Here is a 15,683-nt window from a genome sequence, read left to right as displayed (position 1 = left end):
GTTGCACACTCATGCAATTATATCTACCAAGAAAGCTGAGGCAGGAGGATTGCCAGTTTGAAGCCAGCTTGGAGTATATATAGTGAGGCACTAGTCTGTGGAAAAAATAAAAAATAAAAGAATTCCAGATAGTTTCTTTTTCTGTTTGTTTTTTAGCACAAGTTCTTCAGAGCAGGACTTTTAATTGTGGGTGGAGATTTAGCATTTTCCCCCAGTTCTCTGTAGCCTTTCAGTTCATTAAAATCTTAACATTTTAATTCAGTCTTAGGGGATTCTTCACCCATTGCTCTATTTTTTTTTTAAAGTGGTGACTTCTCAAGATGGTAGGATCATGTGATGTAACCCAGTGTTTTAAAACAGTCATGGTAGTTTTTGTTGGCTAATGCACCTCCTCCCTAGTATTTTAAAGCATTTACTTGTTTAGTTGGCCTAGGATTGGCTCATCTTGGAATTGGACTATAGTTCTTACAAAGTGGATCAGGTGATCTACTCTCCCTCCGGGCTTCCTTGTGGGTGGCTGTGGGTCAGTTGAGGAAATGCTTGCTACATACTAGCGGTAGGAATTCTGAAGTTGCCTATACCAGGTCTCACTTCTAGGTGCAACAGGACACTTCTAGAAGGTTTTCTGCTGTTGCCTCAAAGGCTATGAACCAACTGTGTGCAAAATACAGACTTATGTTGGATAGTCTAGGCATCCTTTCAGAATCATCAATGTACCTGAAAGACAACAAGAGAAATATTACAGTAGGAACCCTGGGTGAAGAAGACCTGTAGAAACCATGGAAGCCAGTGAGAGGGGCATAACTCATGGCTACTAGCTTGAAGAGGGGTCACAGAAATGATCAACATCTCTCTAGTACTCTGTGGAGACTATTGAGAGCCTATCATTGTCATTCAGATTGGGACAACTGAAGCTATTTCTCCACTCTGTAGCTTAAAGCCTGGATGTCAAACTTATTATTCTTCCAGGATTTGGTAGTTTTGTTCCTTCCATTTCCATCTCGATCTTCTGGCAGATAATACCTGCTTCATCTAACAGCACCAGAAAACATGTTCTTTACAAGCTCACTTGCAACATCCTGCAAGATTGATCATTTCCTGTTCCATAAATACTGCACAACAAGCCCAGAAACACATGATGCAGTGCTATGAAACTGAAAGCAAACAAGGAGTCCATGGCAGAAAGATAATTTGGGAAGCCCGTGTCTCAAAAATGAATGACCCTTATCTTCATGACATGGGCAGTTAACTGGAACTGGGAAGGGAGTTCAGTGAATTTATTCTGCAAACTTGAGGGATTGGTGTGAGTCATATGTTTCTGCCCCCAGGATTAGGGGTGGAGACAGGTGGATCTCCAAAGCTCACTGTCTGGGCAGCTTAGCCTAGACAGCATGCTAGGCTAAGGACCTGCTATGCTAGGACCTGCTCTGGCACAAAAACAACTTACCTACATATTCATGTTTGTGTACCTACATGCAACAAACATACAAGTTTATTGGATTAAATAAAAATTTAGTTTCTTGTTTATGTGTAATAAAGAACTAAATGGGAGATAAATATTTTTTTCTTTGCAAAATTTTATTTAATTATTTTCCTAGTGATGAAAATAAAGTATATATGTTAAAGGAAAATTGGGAACCTATTAAAAACCAAAGAAAACAACCCTGAATTCTCATTTCAGAAGTGAATCTATTGATGTTAGCATCCAACCATTCTTCTAAAAGTAGGTGTAATGGGCAGTAGTTCTCATTTGTGCAAAGTTAAAAATAAGTGCTGTAAACAGTCTCTTACATTTCTAGTCCCGACTGGACTCTGGAAACTAATGTGGGTAATGTTTTTCATTGGGAGTGTGTGTTAGTGACCAGCTAATGTAAATGGATATTTTGTGCCTCTCCTTTCTTCAAAAAGCAGCCTGTGATATAGTCCTCCACCTCCTTTTCTCCCACAGGCTGTTCTGTGTCAGGCACAGAAAGCTACTTAATATTTTAAAGGTGCTTAGTGTTTTGTTGTTTAGTCTTACCAGATCTCTCTACAAAAACACTTCTCTCACTTCAATGTTACAAAGTCCAATTGCATGAACATAGTACAGTCTTATTCTCTTTGTTGGGTGTTAGATTGTTGGCAATTAAAGCTGTCAGAAACCTGCTTCAGAAAGCCATCTTATGTGCCTTTGCAATAGTTATTTTAGAACTCTTGTTTAGGCTCCTGAGATAAAGAGCTTGTACTTTGCTGGAAACTCTTCCATTTTGGTTTTCCAGAATCTATGTAAACACAGATGCAGAGAGTAGCACTTCTGCAGCGTTCAGAAAGCAGCAGCACTCATGAAAGAGCACAGAAGAGAAGGGATGAGAGTGATTGGCAGCATTTAATATCAACACTGTTGCTTGGCAAGCTCATGTGACAGGGGCAGTTATCCTCATTTACATCAAGCCACAACAATCTCTTACCAAACACTTAAATGCTGGGAGAAGCCATGGGAAGGACACTGGAAGAGAAAGTGAGAGACCGGGCTACCTCTCATGGGCACTGAGGGTTGAAGAGTGGGGTTGAGAAATTGTTTGCAGAGGGTCTTGGGTCTTTGGTAATGTAAGCATTAGGGACATGTTGTGCTCATGAGAATATTTTAATTAATTATAATTTATGAATTAATGTTTCAACTTTGATTTTTATACCCAAGTGTAAATATATACTGAAGGAGACAGTAGATCTCAGAGGTCCTTTCTGTTTAATTTGCAACAGAGACCTTCATGCAGAGAATTGTGGACACATAAAGAAGAGAGCCCTGAAAAGTCCCAGCACAAGTCTGAGCCAGGCCTTTGGCATGTACAACCCTCATATAAAGTTCTGTTTGATAGGAATCAAGGTCCAATCCCACTCTTCCATTTTGCTGAGAGGAATGTGAAAGGTTGTACATTTCCTGGAATTCTCTTTCTCAGTGTAAATGCTGCTGTCAAGGATAAGTCTGGGTCTGCACTGTGGAGCACATCCGGAACAGTCCTCCCTAAGTGCCTATGCTAGTTGGTTTTTTGTCAGCTTGAGAAGGAGGAACCTCACTTGAGAAAATGCTCTACCAGATTAGCCTTTGGGCAAGCCTGTGGGGACATTCTTGATTGGTCATTAATGTTGGAGGCCTAGCTTATTGTGGGCAGCATCACCCCTGGGCTAGTGGCCTGGATCCTATAAGAAAGCAAGCCAGTTGAGCACTGTTCCACCATGGCCTCGGTATCAGTTCCTCTCTCCAGGTTCCTGTGTTGAATTTTCGACCTGATTTCCTTTGATAATGGACTGTAATGTGGAAGTGTAAGCTGAAATAAACCTGTCCTCCCAGAGTTGCTTTTGGTCATGATTTATATAGCCATAAAAACCTTAGCTAAGACAGTGCCCATGAAGGATGGTTCCAGATCTCAATAGATACAGCATCCACAGATTCTCAGGTCCCACACAGAAGCTCTGTACACCCAGTTGGCATTTAGTATCATATGCCACCATGATTGCTATGAAGCAGTTGCTTTAGTTGAATCATGACAGAAAAAGGCTTCATGTGTTCAGTACATAGCAGTCCTGGGGATAGTTTTGACCTATGGTTGGTTTTATTTGTGGATGTAGAACCTTTGGTAATGAGGCTGACTGGATTTCTGCCAGGTCTTTGACTTGGTTAAAGTCATGTAAAAAAGAGACTCTTACAGATCATTCTTTATGCACATATTCATGAGAGACTCCTAGAGATATCAGCCTTCATTGTCATGGTGCAGTCCTTATCTAGTGTGTACCAGTGCTGTTCTTTGGGATGGGCACTATCCCAGAGGAACCATAATGCTACCTGGGACAGCAACATCTCCAGCACAATCAAGAGGAGCATGTTATTCTGTAGTTGGCTTGTCTCTGGGGAAGAAAATGCCTAATTTCTCTGGTGGCTTCTGAAAATGGCTCTGGGTTCTCTCAGGAGTTCTTCGATATGAACAGTGTTTCTTTTTCCATCCATAGGACAAGCAGGAAGTTCTTTGTGGTGCTACTTATTTTCTCCATCCTCTGGCAAATCTCAGTGCCTTCCTGTTCTATTCTTCCTAGCATATACCCAAATGCCTGCCTTTGGGAGCAGACCTGATGGTCTGCCTTGAGGTCTTTCAAAGTGTTTTCTCCAGGTTCTTTTTCCTAGCTAAGATCACAAATCATAGCCTTTTAAATGCAAAAAGGTCAGGGCAGCCCCGCTGACAGCCCATATCCAGAGATACCACAGAGCAGCAGATTCAGTGGAAGAATTGGAAGACCATTCATCTCCACTTCCAACCTGAGTGTCATGCTAATTTTTACTGTGCTTTGAACTCACAGCTGACATGTTCTCATGCTTTTTCTCTGGACGTTGAACATTTTTAACTTTGTAGCTTCATTTACATTCCAGAGCCAGCTATTAATATTGCATGTGGCATCTCACATTTGTACTTGTTTTCCCTACTCTGAAGTTTCCCTTTCCTCTTCATAATTCCTCAGCGGATTAAATAAGTCAACAGAGTCTGCGCAATATCCTTTTTAGGATAGGAGCAGGGGTACTACAGACTGTGTAAGAGGCAGAATATATTTGTACAGGGAAGTGGCCTGTGTAGAATCTGGGTTTTCAAGCAGTTTTCATATTCTCCTTAATTAGGCCACTGCATCTGAGTCATGCTTAAGCAGAAGTCCTGATGTAGCTGTATGGGACACCCCACTTTTTTCCAGGAAAATCAGGAGGGCTAACGTGTCATGTGGCAGAAAAACAAACCAGATAGACTAGCTTTTGGGGAGTGGGGGAAAGACCCAGTTTGTGTCTTATCACCACTCTCTTAACTCTGTACTGTTCCCAGGGTCCTGGGCCAAAACACTGTGGAGGGCTATTTGTTTTCTGTTGACCATTTCTAGACCCACCAGGGATTGTGTTGATCCCCGCAGAGGGGCTTGGGACTCTGCATTTGTGTTCTGAGGTCACTACTGTGTGGAGGTGGCAAAACAAACTACAGTGCCCAAGTAGTTGTTGATTGCTGGACAGATCAGTTGATGGTTAAAGTCATGAGTGGCCAGTCACAAGAGGCATTATTACTGACTAGGGGCAGCAGGAAGTTTCCCATACAAATTGGCATCAGGGTGATCCTTGAAGAAGGATGGGCCGGAGTAATGGGAAGGAGAGCAGTTTATAGCTTCATGACTTCTGTTCAATGTCAGAGAAGTGCTGTGGACTCACAAGACACATGCTCCCTTTTGGTTCCCCTGGCACCGGCCTCTTAAGATAGGGTCTTACACAGCCCAGGCTGACTTTTGTTTTTTCTGTAGCTGAGGTACACATTGGTATTCCAGGCACTTGGGAGTTAGAGGTAAGAGGATCAGAATCCTGAACTACATGAAACTCTGCCAAAAACCAAATAAATAATCACCCCCTCAAACCAAAACCAACCAAACAAATTAAAAAGCAAAACAAAACAAAACAAATGAAACAGCAAATTTGTAATAAATCTGAGGTATTTCTGGCAGTGTTTGCCCATGTTTCATTCTGCAGTCTCACTGTGACCTTAATAAGAACACACAGCATGCACATTGCATTGCATGTGTGGTACAGTTCTTGCAATATAATGTAAGCCAGTGCTCAGATTTAAGACTACTGTATGTTATAAACTGTTTTTTTAACTGTTCAGTCTTCTACTTTTATAGAAACCGAAGGTATGATACTTTTCTGTCCCTAGTGCAGAATTACCAAATATTGTAGGTTGTATTATATTAGGATGTTTAATTTTAAAAATTGCTTTGTGGGTTGCTAAATGTGTTAAATGTGTGTGTGTATAGTTATGTATATTTATATACAGTTATATGTAGATACATATATTTATATAAATTTTGAGTTGGAGTCAGTCCAGAGGTTCCAAAATTTTCTGAAATGTCCTAAGCACACTCTTCTGTTTGTACTGCACATTTACATGAAGTGATATTCTCAGCATTGATAAGTCTGAAATTAGAATCTCCATCAACTCTGATAATTATTAAAGGTACTGATGCCCCACAGTAGCAATATTCAATGAAGAGTGAATTCTTTATGTGAAAGTAGATAAGCATATTCATATCATTAGTGTAGATTTACTTTCTTAAATAAGTGCTGTAATCATACATGTTCTAAAGAATTATTTTAAAATAAGTTTATTTGTGATTTATTATTAGTGTTTGCTTTGTTTGAAGTTGTTAAGAATGTGATTAGTTTTTAAACAGAACAATATATTAGTAAGTAGAATTTCAGCATAAGACAAACTGGCACTGCTGCTTTACACTGTAGTGCCTAAGAGTTCATGATTTAAAAACAAAAACATTTTTCTTGGCAATAATACGCTTCTCTTTTGCCTCTTATAGTTGACCAGATATATCATCTAGCATCTCCAGCCTCCCCTCCAAACTACATGTACAACCCCATCAAGACACTGAAAACTAATACAATTGGAACACTAAACATGTTGGGTCAGTAAGTTGTCTTTTCCCCCCCTTTTGTGGAAATATTTTAAGAGATCCCAAGAGTACACAGTAGTGGGACCTCCCATCTATAATGCATGTTCCAAGACCCCTGTGATTCCTTAAACTCAGATTGTACCAAATCCTGTAACTTCTGTCTTTTCCATCTTGAATCAGCACTTAAACCCTGTGTGCTTAGCTTTTACTCCAGCAAAGGTAGTATGTGTTTCTTTTCCTTCACATCTACCCCAGTATAAAATTCGTTCTTAGTATAGCTCTTTTCACCCTTGGCATCATTATTTTTCTTTTTGAATTGAGAGCATCCACTTTTTACCTAAAGGAAGAACTTCCTGGCTTCTTGCTGACATTGAGTCATGGAACATTACTGCTCTAGGATCTTTGGGATATTACTAAGTTCTTAACTTAAACACATTTTTTTTGTGATGCCAGCACAGTCAGTTCTTGATATGGACAGTGACTAACTAGAATATATCACAAGAACATGCTTGACAAAGGAACAAATGGGTAATTCACACAATGGGCAGGATGAAGCAGGGTGGTACAAGTTAATTATGCTCCTCATAACAGTGCACAGATACCAACTATTTTTGGTGATTTTTATTTAAGATTTTTGGATTGATGTTGAGTATGAACACTGGTGATTGAAACTTGCTCAGTTCTGTGGTTGGATTGTCTACTAGTTTGATTGTAGTGTTTGCACCCTTCTCTATTTCTCTGCAAGTGCTGTTCAGTAGTTTCACAATATTGTTTAAGTTTTGTCGGTATTGTAGTAACCAGTCTTCCATGGCTCTATCACTCCCCAGGGAGTTGGGGAAGGGGAAACCCTGATGAGAATAGTTGCATGAATGAAAATTCTTCTTCAATTAAAAAAAAAAAAACAACAAACAATCATATGAGGTAGCATTTTTGGATCGTAGAGTCTCTGCAGAGCTGCTTGGAATTACACTATGCTTAGCAGAATCTGGGTCTGTCCCTACTTATAGCTCCTACTTTTTACCTAAATGCTGCTCTTTTAAAGGGCCCATTTGCAGTTCTCTTGTTGGTGTTTTTTTTCACATGTTCATGGCACACGCACCAGGAATAGATAATTTGTTGGATACTAAGGCACTTGAAGGACATTGCTTAAATTACACACACACACACACACACACACACACACACACACACAAATGTCCTGCATGTGTAAGCTTACGGTTTTTCTGATGATATGTACACTTTCTGCAGGACTGGCAAAGCGTGTGGGTGCCCGTCTGCTCCTGGCCTCTACATCTGAGGTATATGGAGGTAAGTGGTGGGGCCCCTGAAAGATGCCCACTGATCCATGGGGCTGTTTGTATCTTGTCATAGGCAAGGGGGGAGGTCAGAGTTTAGGATTTCACTTGGAAGGCTCAACCTGTTGACACAGCTTCTCTTTTACTGCTAGGCCTGGGTCTAGTCAGCTCTCCAATAATGATGAGGTATTTATGGTTCCATAGAAGTGGATATTTTCCAGTTTGCTCTGAAAGCATCTCAGAGATTGCCAACATGAAGTTGCTTTTGTCCCTTTTGCTGGCTCATTATTCTTCAGTGAATGCTTCATGCTTGGCCGTCAACAACCTGTAGGGTGATCTGAGAGCTAGCTGGTGATGGACATGTGCTTATTGCCTCACCTATTGCAGAAAGAACCTTTGGAAGATAGTTCCAGTAAACTCCAGGACACATTTTATCTACTTACCCCCTTTATGGTCCCTCCTGAGCTATCCAACACCTAGGAACTTGGGTCAGGAATGAGGAGGGACCTGGATTTTCAATTCATGTTGTTTCCTACACAATCCAAAGCCAAATGGCTTCAAGGTATAGATAAACCACCTAGCTGATACAGTGGGGAACCAGACCCTGACATGATATATTTTTTCTCTTTTTATATTATTCTTCTGGACAAGGGAAATGAGGATGTTAAGATGTAAAATTTGAAGTAAGTTTACCAAGTAGAAAAATAACATAGCAACAGAAATTCTACAGAAAGTAGTTGTAACTACCATTGTTCTGGGTAATTAAAAGGGCAAACAAAGTAGGTGCCTTAGCTCCAACTCCATTCTCTGACTAAAAGGCACAGTGACACTTTTCCTTTATTTGTATATTTGTTAAGAGTTATTGTTTTTGGAAGTCATAAGTAATGAGGGTGGTGTGATTCCTGTGGTTTGGCACTTTTTCCACCAGTGCTGCTAGAACACTTGAATTTTGTGAAGCTTCTGCCTATCCTGGCAGTAACACAAAATGGCTATGAGGAGGGCAAGGACTGGGAAGCTTGTCCTTGTTTTGTTTTGTCCTTTGAAACAGAATGCAGCCCAGGCTGGACTCCAGTTGGCTATGTAGCCGAGGTTGGCTTCCACTTGTCCCCTGCCACAGTTTTCCAAGTTTATAGATGCTCACTGCCACACCTGGCTTTGGGAATCATTTTTACTAGACTGTTATATATGTGGCAACATACACATGCTCACTGATAAGAGCATGAGTACATATAGGTATTCTATGTGCCTGCAGGTACACACATATTTGTAAAGGGCAGAGAATAACTTTGGAGTCTAGTTCTTCTGTGTTGTTTGCCTAGGTCTAGAGCTCACCAGGTAGGGTAGGGCAGCTGGCCATCAGATCCTAGAAATTTACCTGTCTCTGCCTCCTCAATGCTCAGGTTTCAAAGTGGGTACCACAGTGACCAGCCTTTTTTGTTTTTTAGTCAGTTCTGGGGATAGAACTCAGGTCCTTGTACTTGAGTACTTTACTGAGTCAACTTTCCAACCCTGACCCTTTACTTCTGTAGAACTCCCCCACTCCCTTGCCCCATGTTTTTCTGAAGTAATTTTGTGAAGGAGCTTCTTGAGAAGCTTGGCTCCCTAGTCATTCCAGCCCAGAATAGTGCCAAGACTGAATGACTATACTTGGCTTTCTTTAGTGCCAGAAATATATGACCATCTCCTCTGAGATCTGGCCTTTCAGAAGCAAGGAAAAAGCCTGATCAGGGCTATCTCTTTGTGTATGTAAATCCCTAGTTTTCTTTTTCAGAGAGTCTGCCTTAGACCTCTTCTCTCATGTGTAACTTGCCTCTTACTGGGGAAGTTTTCACTCTCAAAATCAGGCCTTACTCTGCACTGTATAGGACTGCAGGGTCATAGCTGCTTCCTGAAGGTTTGGCTGACTCAGATGCATGTGCCAAGGGTGAATCCGTGTGTGCTTCTCTCCCTTATCCTGAGAAGTCTGGTGTCAAACCATGTGCAAAATAAATCACCGTGTGTTTATAATGCAGAGTAACTATATAGTTTTGTCCAGATTTCTTGGGAGAGATTTATACATTTTATAGCATAGTTGGACATACATACACACAGACACATATATATGTACGTAGGTCTTGGTACACTAGATAAAATAGGTATTCATGCTCTAGAAATACATTTGAGCTAAATAAAAAGTTTGTTATTTGGTTGTTTGTTCCTTGGGTACATCTTAATTTATTTATGCATTAGAAAAGCAAGTTTTGGAGTTCTGTCTGCCTGTGGATGCTGTGCCCCAGTACATGCCCTGTACAGGGCCCCAGGGTTGTTTTCATCATGGGCCTCAGATTTGATTGAAGGCCAGTGTAAAAACTGATGCTCCACAGAAAGGTTGTTTTAAACCCTTTTTATGAGTATCTGCTTTATTCTAGTTACATACTTTATAAAACAGAGCTATGTATATTTCATATTGTTTGTATAACAATCTGAAAGTTATGAATAATTTAGGGAATAGAGGGAAGACAAAATTATGATGCTTTTTCCTTCTGCATTTAACCTGTGAACTGAAGGTAGGGGGAGCACCAAGTTCCCTGAAACTTAGGAAAGAGGGGCACAGAATACTGAGATTCCCTCACTGGCATTTCTCTCTGTTTTTAAATGTATACCTAGGCCCATCATAAATAGGCATTGTTTCTAGTAATGGACTTAGGGCCAGGTCAGGGAGAATAATTAAGTCTCATTTTCTCCTGTTTACTCATAGATCCTGAGGTCCACCCTCAAAGTGAGGACTACTGGGGCCATGTGAATCCCATAGGACCCCGAGCCTGCTATGACGAGGGCAAACGCGTTGCAGAGACCATGTGCTATGCCTACATGAAGCAGGTATTGGCCCATATTCGTGCTGGTGCTTTAGGCGCACAGAGCACTGCACACAGATGTATATATACCCTAGCTGTATAGGAACAAACCCCAGGGCTGATAACACCTGCCAATGGGTGTTGGAAGACCTGGTATCCACTGTTACAGATAAATGGTATTACAACCATTTCTACATATCTTGTTTCAAAATGAGATGGATTCATTTTTAGTACTGTGAGAAGGCTAGAAACAGCATGCTTCTCTACTGTCAGTGTTGTCCATCAGCTAACGCCTGCCTCTTTTTCCAAGACCTCCAAGTTGGTGTATTTTATTTTTAATATTTATTTATTGTGTGTTTGTGTGTGTTTATTTATGTTCCTGTGTGTGGGCGCATGTACATACAGGTGTACTCTCATGGAGATATCAGGAACTTCCAGATCACCTTGTACTTGATAGCCAGCTTGCTGTAGGAATCCTGCCTCCTGCTGTGTACTAGGATTACAGGTGGGCTGCCATGCCCATCTGGTTTTTGGGCCTGGGGCTCTGGCTTTCATCCTTGTAGAGAATACACCTAGTCACTTCTGTAGCCATGACAGATTTTTAAGAATCATACTCCTTAGGTCCATATTATATTTTATGTATTTTACTGTCATTTCCTACATGCTTTATTATTGATTGTTACACTGTGTATTTCCATCATGGGTATTTAATCTTGCCCATCATCTCACCCACAGACCAAGGTTCCCATGCTGGCCCTACCATAACATGAGTTGGAGATGGCTAGGCACTCAGTTCTTACCTTAGACCTCTGATGTGGGCTTATGGCTTTGGGCTGTTGCTTTGGGCAGTGCACTGGAAGGCAGGTTAGATGGCCAGGTGAATCACTGTGCTGTTCCATATATTTTCTCACTGAATTTGTTTGTGCTTGGGCCAGCAATGTCTGGTCCTTAAGAACTTGTTTTTTTTATTGAAGCAGGACATGCAGGGAAATAACCACAGGCATAGAATGTAGTTTTAAAACAGCTATGTATAGATGTGCTATCTATCTGGGGAGCAGTTTCAGGCCCACATCTAGCCTGTGGGCAAGAGAAGGGGGCAGTTTTGGAGTACCTCGTACCGCAATGTGGAGGCAAGGCCCTGGGGTAGTCCTTGTCCCCTGACTATTCTCCGCAGACCAGCAATACAGTATGAAGCTAAAGCTGCCTCTTTATGATGGGCCTGGAACACTTAGCTTCCTAATTAGTTTTTTAATGTTAAATTAACTTATATGGATATCAGGCTCTCTGCTCTGTTTCTCTGCCAAAGGTAGACCAGAATTCTTATAGCGCTAGTATAATCATGGTGTGAGCATTCAGATTTCTGTCCCTATTCTTCCTGTTGTAAGTAGACTATGACTCCAGACAGCTGAAGATGTACACTAGTATCCATTTCTCTGGGTCTGAGTAGGTGCTAAGGAGGAAGAAAAATGCTGCCTTTCCTCTTATCCTATGAGAACATCTATGTATCTGAGACTGGTCTGGCTATAGAGGGATTCTCTGTGAGTTGTAGAAATATTAGAAGACAAAGGTAAAGAGAAGAAAAGTTTCTGCTCATAGTGCTATTAAGAGACATAGCAGAGGGAAAATAAATAAGACAACTACCACCATTGTGAAAGTAACAGAGCATCCAAGACACTGACAGTATCCTTTAGCTCTGGCTTTCACATTAGCAACCAGCAACTTGAGTCAGGTACCTGTGACTCTATGTAGGTTTACCCTCTGGGTATGGTGTCCTCTGGAACAGGTACTGGATCTCTTCAGAGCATAAGTTCCACGGTGGCAGTTCCTGTCTGTGACTGAGACTTTCGTGGTCTTCACTTCTTACTTCAGAGAACATAACCCAGAGATTTTGATTACCAAGCCCCTTTTGTTGCTGGGCACTGTGGTGTTCTGCATGTCAGGACATGGCATTGCTTAGAGATGACAGAGAATATGAGGGTTTCCTTGCATGTTTAGAGTAAGTGCCAAAAGAGTCAGGAGCTGGGGTTAGAGTGATAGCAATATGCTTTGGCTTTGTCCAGGCTGGGTCTGTGTAGTGTTTCTTCATTCCACCTAGCATTCTTGAGGTGAGTATAGGTTGCCTGCTGTTCAGATAAAAGAACTCCAAACTTGTTCCTAGATCCCTGGCTCCTATATGAAGCTTGAGCCTGTGGCTATCTACCTGTATAGCATGTTCTTTCCTGCTGTTTTAACAGGCTGCTATGGGTAAGGAAGTATCGTTGAATGAGAAGGTGACACAGCTCCGAATCCAAAAGCATCAAGTCTAGGGCAGTAAGCATAGTCATCGATGATGCCCAGAACAGCAGCCCATGTGGTGATAGTCTAGGTACCAGTTGCTCCTTAGCTGGAGCTTAATTCCAAGTCAGTACATGGTGGCATCAATTTTGAATTCTAAATATAAATCCTTTTCTGGTAGTTTTAGAGAAAAGCATTTTAGTTGTTAGGATTTATGCTGTTAGAAAGTCAGAGTCAGCATATTATTATTAGTAGTATATTATTATTAGCATATTATTGATTTTGTTATTTTAATACCTACAGTTTTTTTTTTACACATGAGAATGCCTCCTTTTTGTTAATAATTTTTTTCAGAGCTCTACATGGTGTATAAATAAACCTAGTGTAAGAAATGAAAATTTAAACTAGATAAATAGAAGTCTAATAGCTTTTTTTTATTAAATAAAATATTGCCTTTTCTTAAGGATTTTCTTCCAAGATTCTCGTAATTAGTGAACTACCCTAATATATTCAGTATAAAGTTTTATTTCATTGTACATCTTTTATGGAGATCAAAGGGAAAAATAGCATCCTTCATGAATAGGTTGGGCTTGTCACGGAAGAACTCTGTTGCTGCTTTTGTGTGCCTGTGGGCATGATGATTTTATAATATGAGGGCTCGCCCTGGGGTTGTGGTCAGGACTCAAGGTACATTTGCACTCCTAGCCCCCTGTGAGCCTATGTCTGAGGTCATGGCCCACCCACTTTCTGACCTGAGTCTGCATAACAAGCCACCATTCATAAAACCACAGACCAAAAGAGCAGAAAGAGAACTCAGAAGTCAGAAGTCATCTGGGGCAATAGCCTTGAGGGCATATTTATTTTTTGGCATTAGCCTACTTTAAAAAACCCATAGTTGCTATGTATATTACACTTAAATTGAAAGAAAATAAGCAGCTAAACAAGTCCAATGTTCCATGGGGAAAATTTGCCCTAGAGGGCCTGTTGTTTGCTGGCCCTGGCCTTGTTCCCAGGGTGCCTGCTTTCTACATCCTGCTACCTCACATAGAATCTGTAGTGCGGTATTCATTCCCTTCTGGCTTTCCACTGCTGTGAGCATAGCCTGATGGCCAAAAGAGGGTCTACTTGTTAATGCAGTAGCTACTTTTGAGGGAGATGTACTTTAAGTCCCTACGGGATCTCTGACTGAAAGTGCAGGAGTCTATACATGTTATGCTTTTTCTGGATGTGTATAACTATGATAATATTTAGTTTATAAATTGGGCATAGTAAGAGATTATTTGCAGTTATAAAACAGATCAATTGTAGGAATATGCTGTGGTAAAACTCACAGGTATATATGTCTCCCATAGTATCTCTTGATATTATGAGTCTACACTCACACTTCTTGCTGACTGTAGGTGACAAACAATGAATAGTGAATCCGCTGCATTGAGGTAGATCTGTTGAAGAGTCTTGTCAGGCTGCTACAGGCACACATCTGTTATCACCCAGCCTTTTGTGGCCTTCTGTCTCCAGAGTGAATTTGAGAGTTACTCAGCCTAGTGATTTGCATTCCACAGTGGCCAAGACCTTGTTCTCAGGGTGTAAGTGTGAGAGGCAGCAGAGAATAAGATGATTCAGCCTCCTGTTTCCATTGTTTCACACATGTTCAGGGTGCGAGGAAGACTAAGGGGAGCATGGCAGAGTAGGGGCTGCCATTTCTGAGAGCTCTCTATATAGCTTTCAGGTCAGTATACCCAGGCTTCTCCTGTAGGACAGGTCTTTGTATAGTGGAGGGTGACACTCTTCTGGGTAGACCCATTCCCCACTGTGCGGAAGTGCTCCTCTGTCCCTTCAGAACTTTCTGTCCTTGAACAGTGATCATACTGTAGCATTCATGACTTGACAGAACACTCTTCAAGGCATAGCTTACATGTAAGAGCTGTCTTGAGAGAGTGCCCATTACTCCATAACTCAGTACTTGATCATTATAAATGATGGGGTCTGTGATGCCACCTTACCCTTGTGGGTGATACACTAGTCTGTTCCTCAAGCCTGTGTTTAATCCTTCCCAGAGTGCTGTGGGGTTCCACAGTATAGTCCTGTCATTCTGGTGTGGCTACCTGAGAAACACCGTGTATGATCACTAATTTTTAGATTGAAATATTTTTTAAATAACATATTCTGATCATAGTTTTTCCTCCCCCAAGTCTTCCCAGGTCTTTTCTACCCACCCAATTCCACGCCTTCTTTTTCTAGTTAAAAAACAAAAACAGGAACAAAAAAGAAAACTAGAATTAAAAAAAAAAGAAAGAAAAACAACAAAGTAAAAACACAAGAAAAACAGAGAGAGAGAGAATACAAACACAAAATTGGAAACCATAATACACAAGCAAAAGAACAATAAGACAAAAAAGAAAAAAGAAAGAAAGAAAAAAGCCTAGACAAAGCAATATGAGATAAAAGCTACAAAAATACCACCAAGTTCATTTTGTGTTGGATGTCTACCGCTGGGCATGGGGCCTATCATTAAGTATGGTTTATATTCCCAGTAAGACTCCAATGAAGAAAAATTATTTTTCCTTTTCAAGTAGATGTCTATTAGAGATAACTTCTTGGTTTGGGGTGGGAGCTCGTGGCTACATTGCCATCTCAGGCCTGTGACAACCCTGTCTGGCTTAAACCTGTACAGGTGAGTTCATGTGTATGTCAGTCCTTTGTGTCTGAAAGATACTGCTTCCTTAGTGTCATCCAGCCCTTCTTGTCTTAACAGTATTTCCACCTCCTTTTCCACACAGTTCCCTTATCCCTGAGGGGAGGGCCATGCTGAAAACATCCAGTT

The 15,683-nt window shown here is 41.0% G+C and overlaps 1 protein-coding gene across 4 annotated transcripts in view; it reads left to right on the top strand.

Annotated features, from left to right (window-relative positions):
• Uxs1 (UDP-glucuronate decarboxylase 1) overlaps positions 1 to 15,683 on the top strand; it is an 86,031-nt gene that overhangs the window by 46,978 nt on the left and 23,370 nt on the right. For all 4 annotated transcript variants that reach the window (XM_060369977.1, XM_021654260.2, XM_021654261.2 and 1 more), the window contains exons 7-9: positions 6,364 to 6,468; positions 7,705 to 7,764; positions 10,489 to 10,610. In XM_060369977.1, coding sequence (XP_060225960.1) covers positions 6,364 to 6,468; positions 7,705 to 7,764; positions 10,489 to 10,610 — 287 coding nt within the window. The remainder of the gene's footprint in view (positions 1 to 6,363; positions 6,469 to 7,704; positions 7,765 to 10,488; positions 10,611 to 15,683) is intronic.

Source organism: Meriones unguiculatus, chromosome 16 (genome assembly GCF_030254825.1).
Source record: "Meriones unguiculatus strain TT.TT164.6M chromosome 16, Bangor_MerUng_6.1, whole genome shotgun sequence".
NCBI classification, from domain to species: Eukaryota; Metazoa; Chordata; class Mammalia; order Rodentia; family Muridae; genus Meriones; species Meriones unguiculatus.
Note: the sequence above shows the minus strand (reverse complement) of the source record. Positions and strands in the feature narration are given on the sequence as shown.